Consider the following 13565-nt stretch of genomic DNA (forward strand, 5'->3'; position numbering starts at 1 on the left):
AGGGGCCACTAAGGAGATTTCCATAATCCTTGCAGCAGATCCTTGAACCTCCAACGGATAGGATCTGCGCCTCACCTGGCGACCAGGTTCTGCTTTACATGGGGATGACGACTTTGGGTCTAGAGCGTCACACGTATACACAATTACCAGAAAGTGACTCCCGGCAGTAATTGGATGAACTGATCACTGTATTCGTCAGCGGCATTTCATTGCTCTCATCATGCTTGGGACCAAAACAACCATGCCACCGTACCGGGCATTTATTGCGGCTCTGCGGTGTGCTGCATCGGTCAACGACCATCTGCCATCGAGCGAGACGGCGTCGCAGAGGCGATGCCGTTACAGAGGCGCACCGTTGCTGGAGATCGCGAACTAGACAAACCCGTACCTGGTATGGAGGATCAACTGCCGACGTGCAGGGGAAGCTACCAAGTTGTGACGTCGCTGACGCTCTTCACGAGCCGCCGACGGCGCCGACCCAACAACGCTGGGCTCTCCAGATGGTCCAGCGCGGGTTGCGTGCCCCTGCCAAGGCTGCCCCTGGACCAGGACTTCGGGAGTGTGGTTGCAGCGTCTTTCGCCCGATATGCTCAGACGAGGAGAGGTCGGGCTGAACTGTCGAGCGACTCCAGTCCCTGGAAATAAGGGAGGATCGCCTGTGGGCAAGGATTCATATGATCATTCATGCACTCGATCTCCTTAAGCCGTGGTCCAGGAACCCGTCGAAGCTGGGGCCAACCGGGAAGACCCATCGGGAGGGCGGCGGCCAATGGGCACGCTTAGCGAATGTACCCCCTTTCCGCTTTGGGCGTCCTGAAGCTGCAGCCCCGATCGCCGCCCCTGGCCATTCAAAAACCCCCCTTTGCGTCGACGCTGATGGTTTCAAGATCTCGACTTCCCCTTCAGCGTCTCCTAACCACAGCACACGCCGAGGGGAGCGCGTCGCTATCGAATGCCCGCCTGCTTTTTCTGCGGGGTAAGACTGGAGTGGGACAGACCCTGGAAGCGATCATTCATCTGGTACAAGTGGCTGAGTCGCTGGATGCTACCACACTCCATCGTCACCCCTCGTGCGGATCAAGATTCTAGATCGGTGAGAACCCATTCGAAGAGGGGCGCCTTCACCGTTGACTGCCGCACTACAGGGCTTAGGGCGCTTCACTCTTTTTGGCCATCGTGGACGGTCTGTAAGTCAGCGTTTGGGAATCAAGCTGCGGAGACATCAACATGTCATCACCATCGTCAAGTGTTGATGCTGCCTCGGGGCATCTACCGCTCACAGGTATCAATGAAGATCGGCAAGACAAGCATGGTACCTGTCGCACGATGCCAGGTTGCCCAATCACGGACCACGACCCCTTTGCTGCACCTCGGAGGGACACTCTTTAAGCTTAAAAGTTGACGTCTGTGTCAGTTGGGCTTCAGGCTTCAGGAGGAGGCTGAGCACTTCCAGTAGGAGGCGAAGTGCTTCACGATTGCCTTCCCAGACCGGACATTGCTTTCGCTGTCTACTATAGAATGCTCCTTATGCTATATGCTTCTCTCTCTCATATTGAAAGCCGAAAAAGCCCGAGATATAGGCCACCCTCGCATCTGCATGAGATTGCAGAGAGAATTTTTCGGAATGCGATACCACACGGGCTATGGGTTCACCATAGAGAGAAAACGCGGTCCGATCACGATGCACATATGATTTATTTGCTCAACTTCGTTGTCTGGTGTTGAAATAGTGGACTGAATACAGGAATAGAGAGTGGACAAGACGACAACAACTATCATCATGGTATAACCCTGCAGTCGATGCAAACAGTGACTCCAATTAGTGTCTCCTACCAAATCCTGTCAATTCGGGTACAGTCTGTGCCTAGCAATAGCCTCTTCCACCTCTGAGGCTTGGGAGCCCACGGGCGAGATCGTGTCTGGGTGTCACTCTCCGCCATCGACAGGTGCGGATGACGTTAGCCAATCTATCTGGTTCACGGCGGACATCGAATAGTGGTTGTATGACAACTCCACCCATACTTGGGATGAACTGACTATTAACTCTAGATTCTGGTGTGAGGTTGTTGCGCATCGCTAACACCGGAAATTACAAATGTTTCAAAACCTAATATGTGGGTCCCACAGTGCTCCGGTCCTGTTTCGTTTATACCCAACGTTCCCCAGTGTTTAAACAAAGAAACGAACGACCACATTCAATATCCGATGTCAATGCTTCAGTGGGGATTGCAACTGCAGTAGGTGTCAGATTTGGTAGGATTGCCACCGAATCTTCCACCGCATGAATGTTCGGGTTCTGGGTCAGGTCAATGCGTGAGGTCGACTGCATCATATAGTGACGTGGACGGGGAAGTATCCGTATTGGCGACGCGGCTTGTTGTTCTGTCAGTCGAGACCTACGGACGATAACAGAATTGGGAGCTCCTATTTTCACCACTCCTGTGGCGCGACGATTGACGCCCAACATTGATGAGGCCTGGTACTGCTGTACTGAGCGCTGCCTCGTGTTTTGACCGCGCGGGTTGCGCAGAATGGCTTGGTCTGTATATCCGATCCATGACGAAGTGTCTCACCTGAGTTGTGTGCGGCTCACACCACGGCCAGTGTGTAACCACGGCGGGCCGGTTCAGCCTCTCGGTTCGGGATTTGTTACCTTTTGGCGCTGTCGTGTTACCTGCTTTCAAGTGCGAGCTGATGAGAGAAATAGTATCCAGCACCCACCGCTGCGCATATCCGATCAGATCTGGACCGCATCGTTCCGAGAATGGGTTAGCGTGGCAGAGCAAGGCTATGACAGAAGAGAACTGGCTGCTCGAAAATCCACGTGGTAGGGGAGCACGAGATGCTTCAAACCAGACACCACGCCGAACATGTCATCTCGGCGTTAGCCTTCATGTTGTCAGGTACGCTCGAGACCATCGACCTTGTCCCCCTTTCTCGTTGCTATTTGCTCGTTACCTGTGAAAGATGACAACAACAGAGCCACGAGGTCCTAAGTCATGCAGCGGCCTGCGTTTAGGAGACATATGCTCGTACGTCGTTCGTGACCTCCGAGCAGGGAGTAGTCAGCCCAGAGTCGCGGAGGGATTGGGCGATTGTGTGGGCATGGTATTGCCCATGTCTGAACTGACGTAGGTACCGGCGCAGCCGACCAGTGTCGAACGATAGCGAACTTCACGATACCTGATTCCCGCGCAACCCGCAAATCCTAGGCCTCGCGTGATCAAAAGCACACATGCTGAAGTCTGGAGTACCACAAGTCTGACAGACATGGGTATCCGGCAACTTTCGGGTAAGGCTTCGCGACCCAGTGGCTGCTCCAGGCCTTCGGAGGCAGACAGCTGGCTCACGACGAGTGGTCGCGCGACAGTCTAAGCAAGGCATGCGACCATGGAGTGAAAAATGGTGCAGATCACCCTGCAAGTCATCACCGCTCAAGCGGCATGGGTAAGGTAGGACTCAGGTGGGAATGCGGGGAAGGGAAGGTCTGTCCACGGGTGTCTGTGGGGAGATCGTGGAGTAGCGCCGGCACTTTCAGCGCCTTGCTGCCAGTCCAGTCATCAGAACATATCGTCGTGGTGCTGCCCCGGCCTGCTGGTCAGCCACGCTGTGCAACCAGGCTTCCTTTGACACATCAAAGAATGGTCGGAGAAAACCCCAGAATGCAACGCTAGAGTCCCATGATCTTGCAGAGGCTCGACATGTTTGGTACTGGCCTTCCTTTCTCGGAAGTCATCGTCGCATTCCCTGAGCCCAGCTCGCAGCCTGACCAGTTGCGCTGCTAGGAGCTGAAAAGGTCCGTCCTCACATCCTCACATGAGATTCGACGAGATCAGCAATTTGCGGAATTTGGAGACCAGATCTCCTGCTCCACTACTCCGCAGCAAGGAGCTGGTCACATTGTTTCCCCGCGTTGCAATGTTCTTCTGCATGTTGGACAACTTAGGGAGAGAACTCTAGACGTAGGTAGGGAGAGCCGCGCAGTACATACTGGTGTAGATTGGACCACGTCTTTTGGGCACAGTTGTCAGATATCTCCAGGACGCCCAGAGCTTGGCAACAACGGTTGGCGTGCTGCAACTCATCACGCAACGACTGTCCACCTATTGACTGGACTTCCCGGGCGTTGTTTCTAGGTGGACGGTAGTATTGCTTCAGGCTTTCATATTCTGCGATTGACTACGGTATGCTTTGATGAAGGCCAGGTGCGGCCAGAGCGCGGAAAGCCATCATGCCCCAGCTAGAACGCTGGTCAACATGGATGTGCTTTGGCACCAGAGATACCTGGGTAGGTAACCTTGAGTTTGTTGCGCTACATGAGCAACCAAAGCAAGCCTGGGCCGAAGAAAGGCTCCAGAAGTATGGCGTCCGGGAGAGGCTTGCGAGGCTTGCAGCACCCGTACTATGTACTCCTCTGCACCTGGAGCGTGGCACGCGTGGGTACGGGCTGTTCTCATGGTGACATCGCAAACTACAAGCCAACTCCAGCGCCTAGAAGCGCTGTCTTATTACGTACATGACTAAAATCGCTTCATTGATCAGCGCACAGTCATATACCACGAGGTCAGTTGGGCTCTTGGCAGCTGCAAGTTCAGCCTAGCAGCACCGCATGTGCATACAAGTCTGCGGTGAAGTCAGTCGTCTTTGGGCACGGAAGAAAACCGAGTCAGGCATACCTCGGCTGTGCGCATGTCTATCGCTATATCGATGACGAGCTGGCTCAACGCGAGGACCTCTAAGCGGGTGACGGTTTGTCTGTCTGGTGCCGGTTCCGGGTTTGGTGGAATACTTGCATCTTCGGTAGTGATCAAGACACTGTCCCCTCACGAGAAGAGTAACGTTTCTGGAGCAGACTAGGATTCCCCATGTCTTGGATGGCGGCATGTGGAGGACCCTAGGGAATTAGCTGCCAAGAAGTATAGCACGCCCACAAGCCACAACCGGAAATCCTTCGGCAGCGAGGGAGGACCAACTAACAGTAGCCAATGTCTGACGGCAGGCCAATTTTGCAGCGTCGTTCTTTGTCATCATAGGCGGTGTCAGCACTAGCTGTTATCCATTCCTACAACTCCATGTCCCACAAGTCGCCCCTGAATCGACGTCTCAGAGGCTTTCCAGAGCAAGAAGGGAAACAGGTTGCCCGCTGTGCCTGTGCAGAAGGGATCGAAAAGGAATGGCTCAAAGTCGGGATCGGGAGATTTGGAAGGGAATTTCATCTGCTGGATTCCATGCAGTATGCCGCCGTGTGAACGAAGCATTTGACTTGCATGAGCAATGCTGAAACGGGCTCGCAAGCGTGCTGTGATTGCACGACACCATGTTGTGGCTGGGCCAGTCAATGGACGTTTTCTTGTCCCGCTGGGAACCTGCAGCGTGGCGCCGCCCACTAAGTTAAAGCTAATCCCCTATGCTTATCCTGATCCCGACCAAACACGGGCCTGGGGCCCGGGAGTCCAGGGGCACGGACAACGCATGGCCAAGGGGCCCAGTCCCGGCCAGCTTCCAGGTTGTTGATGCCAGGGCTTGGTAATGCTTGATTGTTTTTCCTGTTGCGCGTGTCATTCCTTGGACAGTATCTTGCAAGATTCCCTGCCAAAATACGACACGGCTGTGCTTGTCGGCAGAGCTGCTAACGCAGAAAAACAAGAGCGTCTCTAGCCCCTGTTGATATCTCCCCAAATTCGAGGGCCGCAGACGCGGAACCTGTCAACATGCACATGACGTCGGCACACGCACTCTTGGGGTTGTCGATCCCATTTCTCTTTTTCTCCGAACGATTCTGTCTACCGCTACCGAGACTATTTCATTGGCCGCGTTGGCGCTTCGTTCACTACTCACTCCCATTAGAATACTAAGGCTCGCTCACCCCAGATTCGGTGCTCGTTAGTGCCGTCGATCCTGGACTGCATTCCATCTTCACCCCCGGCCGGGCATAGCCTTGCTCAACTTGACGTGTCATGCAGTCTCCAGAGATGGAGCCCTTCGGAATCGATGTATCTTACAACTGTGTGGATAGGCCTCCCTGATGCCTGATACAGGGTACAACAGTCGCGGGTGGAGCCAGTATGTTAACGTACCCCAATATTCCTTCCTGACAACTGCGTCGACGGTGTTCCCTCGTGACCTGCGGATGTCTTGCCGCATCAGACCTACATCTCTTAGCATTGCTTGTCCATCGGAATAGTCAGAAAACAAGCACCCTGACCGCTTTTCAAGCTGTTGCCTACCCTCTCCTAGTCGTGCTTGGCTGCCCTCAAGCTGCCTACCTTTTACGTTGTTCACTCGGGCCCATGGCCACCTGAACCAATCACGACAGACATCTCTGCCCAAGTTCTTTCGTGCCCCAGACTCTTGGCTTGTGGCTCACCCGAACCTCCACATGAAAGTACCTTACCTAAGTTGGCTCTCGAACGCTCCTCGGCACTATTCCAGGTCACCCATGGAATGACCGCATGAGCCCTCAGATGCCCCCCCGTCGCGAACAAGCGTTCGTCCCGTGCGAGGTGGGCCGAAGTCAAGGGGCAGAGCACGCGGTGCACTTGACGAATAGGAGTATTGAGCACGGATTCCACAGGCTTGTGATGCTTCTACTCCCACCGCTGAGGGCAACGAACCCACCTGGCTAGTGCCTTGTTCAACATCCTGGAAAGGCGGGTTGCCAAAGTCGCCCGCATCCCTTGAACCCATCTGATCCCACTGACGGTGCCACCCTTTCCAGGGTCCGTATACATTGGACTAGTGTGTCTTCCTAGCTTATTTACTCGAATTTCATTCATATAATATGCTCTCGCCCCGGGGCTCTGTCTGGCCAACTCTTGCCGTTTCCTCCCTCAACCCCCTATCGAGCAAAGATAGGCATACTTAATATTCATTGGTCCTCCGAGAAGCTTTCCGTGCCGAACTATATGACCTCCTAATCATGAGGCTCAGCACTTCAGTGGCAGCCCTTTTAGGGTTTTCTGCCGAGTTGGCAAGTGCCGTATCTACATTCTCCCCAGCAAGACCGCCGTCATTACCTCTGGCCGTCAAGTCTCCTTACCTCAACTCCTGGTTAAGTGCCGGAAGTGATGGAGGTAATGGGGGTTACCTCGCTGGTGAATGGGCAACCTTCTGGAAGTAGGTCCTGATACTAGCCCCTAACCCACTTGCTCTTACTGACTTTCATCCAGTCAGCAGATCACTGGATGGGTCGGCCTCATTCGCGTAGATGGTGTTGCGTACACTTGGATGGGTGCTCCTAAAGACTGGCCACAAGTGGTTGACCAAACGGAATTCTCCTATACATCCACGAGAAGCACATTTGTCTCTACCGTGGGGGGCAAAGTTGGCCTAAACGTTACTTTCATGTCACCAGTCACACCAAATGACCTGAGAAGGCAGTCTTTGCCTTTCACCTATTTGGATGTTGCGGTGCAGTCCATCGATGGCGCCACACACGACGTCGAAGTATATGCCGATGTTTCCGGAGGTAAGTAACCCTGAATTTCACCAACAGTGATATCTGCCAAGGTACTAAACTTCGACAGAATGGGCGTCTGGTGACCCCACTGCGCTCATTAACTGGGATTTTGGAACTTCCAACGGAGTCGCATACCACACTTTCGCAAGACAAGATCAGCAGGAGTTCGCGGAGGTCAACCAACAAGCTAGTTGGGGCACCTGGTACTGGTCCTCAGCCGAAGGCGATGTTGTAAGTTTCCCCAGCAAACGTTGGGCTAACATCTCGATTAACCTAATCTTGCAGGTTACTTACCAAAGTGGTATTGATGTTGATGTGCGGAACAACTTCATCCAGAATGGGGCTCTTGCAAATGCCAAAGACAGCAACTTCCGGGCCGTCAATGACAACTGGTGAGTTCGACGGTATCCGTTACCCGGAAAGAGAACTGATGGGTTTCTAGGCCAGTATTTGCTTTTGCCAAAGGTTTCGGCTCCGTCGGATCATCAAGCGTCTCCACCCTCTACTCCCTTGGATTGACCCAGGATAACGCTATTTCGTTCCTCGGCGAGGGTAGTGGCATGACCACCGTCCCTTCGTTGTGGAAGAGCTACTTCTCCAACGGTCTTGATGCTGTAAGTACTGTTCAGCATCATGATAGTGACGTCACCAACTAATGGTACTAGATGACTTTCTTCTACAACGACTTCGGCGAGGCATCTAGTCTTGCTACTGAGCTCGATAACAAGGTTGCTTCTGACTCATTGGCAGCGGCTGGCCAGAACTACTTGACTATTACCAGTCTAAGTGTTCGTCAAACATTCGGAGCTCTGCAGTTCACTGGAACCGACTCGGCACCTCTGGTCTTCCTCAAGGAGATCAGCTCAAACAGTGATATCCAGACCGTCGATGTGATCTACCCGGCGATCCCTCTGATCTTATACTCAAACCCAAAGCTGCTGGCCTATCTTCTTGATCCCCTTTTCCAGAACCAGGAGAACGGGCACTACCCTAATACTAATGCTATCCACGATCTTGGAACTTTCCCCATCGCAAAGGGCTACCCTGACGGCTCCGACGAGCCCATGCCCCTGGAGGAGTGCGGTAACATGATCATCATGACCCTGGCATACGCCCAACGTGCCAGCGACACGGCATACCTGGCGACACACTACCCCATCCTGAAGCAGTGGGCAGGCTATCTCGTGGACGAGGCCCTCATTCCAGCCAACCAACTCTCCACCGACGACTTTGCCGGGACTCTCGCGAACCAGACCAACCTGGCCCTCAAGGGCATCATCGGGCTGCGGGCCATGTCTGAGATCGCCAAGTTGACGGGCAACGCGGACGACGAAAAGACGTACGGCGACACGGCGACATCGTACATCGCGCAATGGCAGGGCCTGGGCATCAACCAAGACGCGAGCCCGCCGCACACGACGCTGTCGTACGGCGACGGGGCGTCGCACGGGCTGCTGTACAACCTGTACGCCAACAGCCTGCTGGGTTTCGGCGATTTCGTGCCGCGCGCCGTCTACGACATGCAGAGCACCTTCTACCCGACGGTGGCGCTCGAGTACGGCGTCCCGCTCGACACGCGCCACACGCAGACCAAGTCCGACTGGGAGATGTTCGCCGCCGCCATCGCCAGCGCCGACACCCGCGACATCTTCATCCAGAAGCTCGCCAACTGGATCAACGTCACCCCGACCAACCGCCCCCTGACCGACCTGTACGATGCCGCCAGCGGCGACTACCCGGGTCTGCAGTTCACGGCGCGCCCTGTTGTCGGAGGTCACTTTGCGCTGCTGGCGCTGCCATGATGAGAAAGACTTGTCCTTGTTTCTTGTACCTGTTTTGTTCGCTTCGTCATCTCTCGTTCTGCTCAGGCATTTGCATGAAAGCGTTCTTGTTGAAGTTTTGTGTTCTGTTTCCTATAATGTCTATTCTTATTATTACTCTTTCTGTACATAATTTTTATTGATACCCCCGTCGTCCTTGTTTCGGTTCGGGGCGATGCGGCTTTCTGATGTGTGCGTCCTTGCAACTCCGTTTATTATGGAAGAGTTGGGATTATTATGGAAGAGTTGGGATTATCCGGGTTCTACGTAAGGGACAAAGAAACATGCATGGGAACGGTCGTTTTGCATATCCAGGGATCTTGGGAAACAAATAACGGGCATGGGAAATGTGCATCCGGTTACTCTGGAGTTGGCGCGGAAAGGGGGAGAGGCAGGGAGAGAGGCCAAGCATTGGTTCTATCCATGAGACTGGCCATGAGCAGGAAAACAACGAGGGAAAGACAGACGCTGGGCACACAAGACAGCGAGCGGACTCATGGCCTCTATGGCGCAGTCGGGTCTGAGATGGGGAATGCTTTATAAATGCTCACTCGGTCGCTCAATGATACCAACACATATAAACACGAGAACGAGAATGCTTGACGCTATGCCGTTTCCTCTCTTTGCGTGACCGGTCCACATATATTAGGCGCTATAAGGTAACTACTCTTCATTCACCTCTGTAGAGGCCGGCTGGCCCAATGGTAGGGCGTCAGATTTCGGTCACACCGAATTCAAAATACTCTGAAAGTTGTGGGTTCGAATCCTTCGTCGGTCGTTTACTTTTTTTGTATCTGCTGGTGGATGGGTTGTGGGAGATACACCGTTGACAAGTTGGATGAATGAGTTTTGCACCAGTTGTGGAAGACCTGGTGTATCCACAACCGGTAGCCAGATAGGGGTCTCGTCCCTTTTTGTGCAGGATCCACTTGTCAATTTGAACTTAATTCCCCCCATGAACGATGCACAAGACGCTCATCAAGTCTCTATGAAACTAGCGCCTGGTATGCATCCTCTAAGCCGAACCGGTCCTGACCCCCTGTTTCCCAATTCGCCTGACCTGACGATGCTAACGGAAAAGTCCCAGAACGCCAATGATTTCGAACGAAAGAACCTAAACTACTTCAAACTCGCCACTAGTCCCCTCGAATTCAGCAATGGCCCCGGCCAAGCTTTTGGCATCGCCAAAGTACCGGAGCCTATAAGTGCCGGGCTCGGCCCAGTCTTCCGTTTCCCACGTGATGGTAACCTCACTAGTTGCGAGCAGCTCGCTGGTGCGGCGCCAACGGAACACGAGGTGCCAGTCGCGATCGTCACGGACCGGCAGCCATTGTTTTGGGGTTAGGCTTTCCTCTATAGTCGAAGTGGATCGGGAATTGTCACTCGCAGTCTGCTCGTCCTGTTCCCGGCCTTTCCGCAGAAGCTCCTGACTCGCTCCAGAATGAGTGGCTGGCGTCGGGGAACTGTTGGTTACGAGCTTCTCCACTACCGCGTAGCTGGACTCCTGACGCAGGTTATTCCGCGGGTTCGCGCCCACGAAGACCGCTGAGACGTGCTCGCCTCGGCGGACGACACTTTCCACATCTGTGACAACATCACCAAAACTTTTGAAAAGGGGAGGTCTATCGTAGACCACACCCGGGATGAAATTGAGGCTGCGGTTACTATTGTCCGGCGGACTTGGTCCGGGAGGCGCTTTCCTATTGGAAGACGCACTCAGGTATGGCATAAGTGAAAGTGTAACGTTGATGTAGGCGGCCAATGTATGTGGGCCGTACAGTGTGCTTGCGCCTTCGTATCGTTGTATCCTTGAAGTGAAACGTAAGCGTATACTCCCGGAATAATTGCCAGGGGTAGATGTGCCATGTGGGAAAATGCTGGGGAAGCCGGGGTCAGGTTAAGAGGGTTGAGAGAGCTGCGTCGGAGCAGCGGCCGAAGAAAACTGGAGCAAATTTTGATCACCCACTAGCAACCGGCATCCCGGGAGTATAGAAGAATGCACGTGTGATGGGACTCTGCAGGCGTAATAAAAGAGGTACGATCAACTTACTCGTATTCTTCTTCCGTGGCGATATAGTGCGTGTAGCTGTTCGCAGGCCCACCAAGTACGACAACGGGAGACTCGGATGACATCTCGTTGAGGAAGAGGGTGCTGATCTCGTTGCTGACGGCGTTCTTCCATCTCCTTCCAGCCATGGTCGTTGCCTCGCCTGGACTAACAATTATAACCAGCTGTCCGACACGGAAGACCTGGATGTCAACCACGTTGGGTGTCCAAAGATATGGCGAAGTCATTTCGCCAACATCAAGAAGAATAGGCTTGGGAAAGTGGCATTGCTTTTGCTCCTTTGAAGGCGCTTTCAAGAGCCCAGAGACGACCTGCCATACTGGCGAGGTAGTATTTGGGCCGCCGTCGTGTTGTGTAAAGTCAAATGCCCCAGGGCCGTCAGAGGTGCCAGCTGCAAATGAGTATCCCAGCGCGGCGGGGCAGGTCTCAACTTCTGTTCCATTGGGGAGTTGAAAGGTGAAATGCGACATGTTGTGAAAGTTGTGAAAGGACTTGACGAAACGTCCACGGATCGGAGACAGTTTGTCGGCTCGATCGTATAACATCCTCGCGGGCTCAAACTGGCGTTTGCCGATTTCAAAGCAGGATGATGCGCCCTCGTCGTTCGCACGGAAGAAGGGCCCTCGAGCATGACACTTCTGTGTCTTCCCATCGCTGCAGGTGCTATTCTCAAAGCTGCACATCTGCCCAGTGCCATCTTCACACCAAGCTCCGAGCACGTTGGGGCTCGTGTCACCAACATTAGCCTGTGAGAACCCAGCAACGAAGTTCCCGTCAGCATTCTTGTCGTCCTTGGTACTTTCTTCAAACAGGTAGGCTGCGACACCCTTGTTATCGCCCGAGATCAGTGTGTTGTTTCCAAGGACCGAAGTACCATGGGTCGCAAACCAAGTCAGCACGCCGAGGTTCAGGCCATCAGACGCCCGTGAAAACTTGAGCAGGGTCAAGTCCTTCTCCACAGACCCATCGTCCTCAGCACTGACGTTGTAGCGTGCTCGCTCTTTCTCGGGATTATTCAGATACGCAAAGAGACTGCGGTTGATGTTGGCGCCAAAGGCTTTGGTTGACCCGACGCTTAGATATCCGGGGGCAAGACTTTCATGCGCTCTGCGGATAGACAGTAAAGCACCATCTACGATGGCCTCGTAACTCTGCTTATCAAAACCTTTACTGGTGATCTGGGGTAATAGGTAGTTCAGCCAGGCACCGGGCCCAGAGTGAGAATGTGTCCCGGTGACGGCCAAGTTGTGGTGGCCATAGTCGGCAAAGTCCGGACCCAGCTTCTGCAGGCCAGACAAGATGCCATAGCGCACAGCCGTATCTCCCGACTGCGTGTCCAGCACGAGGTAGACGAATCTGTCCGATGGCCTGTCTGGATCACCAACGATGAATGCTCGCGAATAGAGCCGCTGACGTAGACCGGTGCCAATCTGGTTGGGGTCGGCATATCCCATAAGATTAATCTCGACGCAAGGGCCTGTGATGTCGGCCTTTCCAACACCCAAGAGATACAGATCCCCCCGATGTCCCTCCCCCGTTAGGCTGTGCTGTCCGGCACCCGCTTTCTCCCCGGTGTTCCCGGTGCTGCCGCGGATCCCAGCCCACGGCGTCCACTTTTGGGTGAACACACTGGGCAGCAGAACAACAAGGATCAAGACGGGCAGGATGAGAACCATAATCGCCAGACAGGCTGCCCTTCTCTTTGGTTCCTCGATGGCCTCCTCCGTCCTCCTCCTCCGCTGGTACCAGATGCCGCGGAAGCAATCTCGGAGAGGACGAGAAGGGCCGGCCTTCTCGGCATGCATTGTGTGTCGCATTGCAGCGGTTTGGTGTATCCGAGAAGATGACACCACGCGACAAGGTCCGGTGTGAATGATGTAGATAAATAAATAAATGCAGCTCGGCGTCGTGCAACAAGGCTGCCAAGAGCAAAGTATCGGACTGCCGGCTGGGCCGGCTCACCTCCGTCAGTGCAGACACGGGCCGACCATGGATGATGATGTGTCAGCGGGAGATCGATGAACTATGTAATCACTCTTCCCATCGGCAACCTGATGCAGAAAAATAAAACCGCCAGCAGTGACACGCCAAAGCTGCAGTTGGTGGTTGTTTGTCTTTGCACTGGCTTACACGGGCACGCTGCGCCATGCAGCGAGGAAGGCGACTGCCGCCTCCCTAGTATCATGTTTCGTCATCGGCAGCCACCAGGAACCACACT

The 13565-nt window shown here is 54.1% G+C and overlaps 2 protein-coding genes across 2 annotated transcripts; one reads left to right on the forward strand and one right to left on the reverse strand.

The window, feature by feature from the left end:
• Positions 1 to 6919: 6919 nt before the first annotated feature.
• JN550_001861 (uncharacterized protein) lies at positions 6920 to 9261 on the forward strand (the record flags this gene model as incomplete). The annotated part of the gene is made up of 6 exons (XM_049313092.1): positions 6920 to 7116; positions 7170 to 7468; positions 7527 to 7690; positions 7745 to 7851; positions 7902 to 8073; positions 8125 to 9261. 6 exons carry the CDS (start codon positions 6920 to 6922, stop codon positions 9259 to 9261), a joined length of 2076 nt encoding a protein of 691 aa, XP_049175922.1.
• A 1132-nt stretch (positions 9262 to 10393) lies between these two features.
• On the reverse strand, positions 10394 to 13152 carry JN550_001862 (uncharacterized protein; the record flags this gene model as incomplete). Its single annotated transcript, XM_049313093.1, has 2 exons — positions 10394 to 11087; positions 11330 to 13152. 2 exons carry the CDS (start codon positions 13150 to 13152, stop codon positions 10394 to 10396), a joined length of 2517 nt encoding a protein of 838 aa, XP_049175923.1.
• Between the last annotated feature and the right edge of the window lie 413 nt (positions 13153 to 13565).

Source organism: Neoarthrinium moseri (genome assembly GCF_022829205.1).
Source record: "Neoarthrinium moseri strain CBS 164.80 chromosome Unknown scaffold4_Wmoseri_CBS_16480, whole genome shotgun sequence".
Taxonomy (NCBI): Eukaryota; Fungi; Ascomycota; class Sordariomycetes; order Amphisphaeriales; family Apiosporaceae; genus Neoarthrinium; species Neoarthrinium moseri.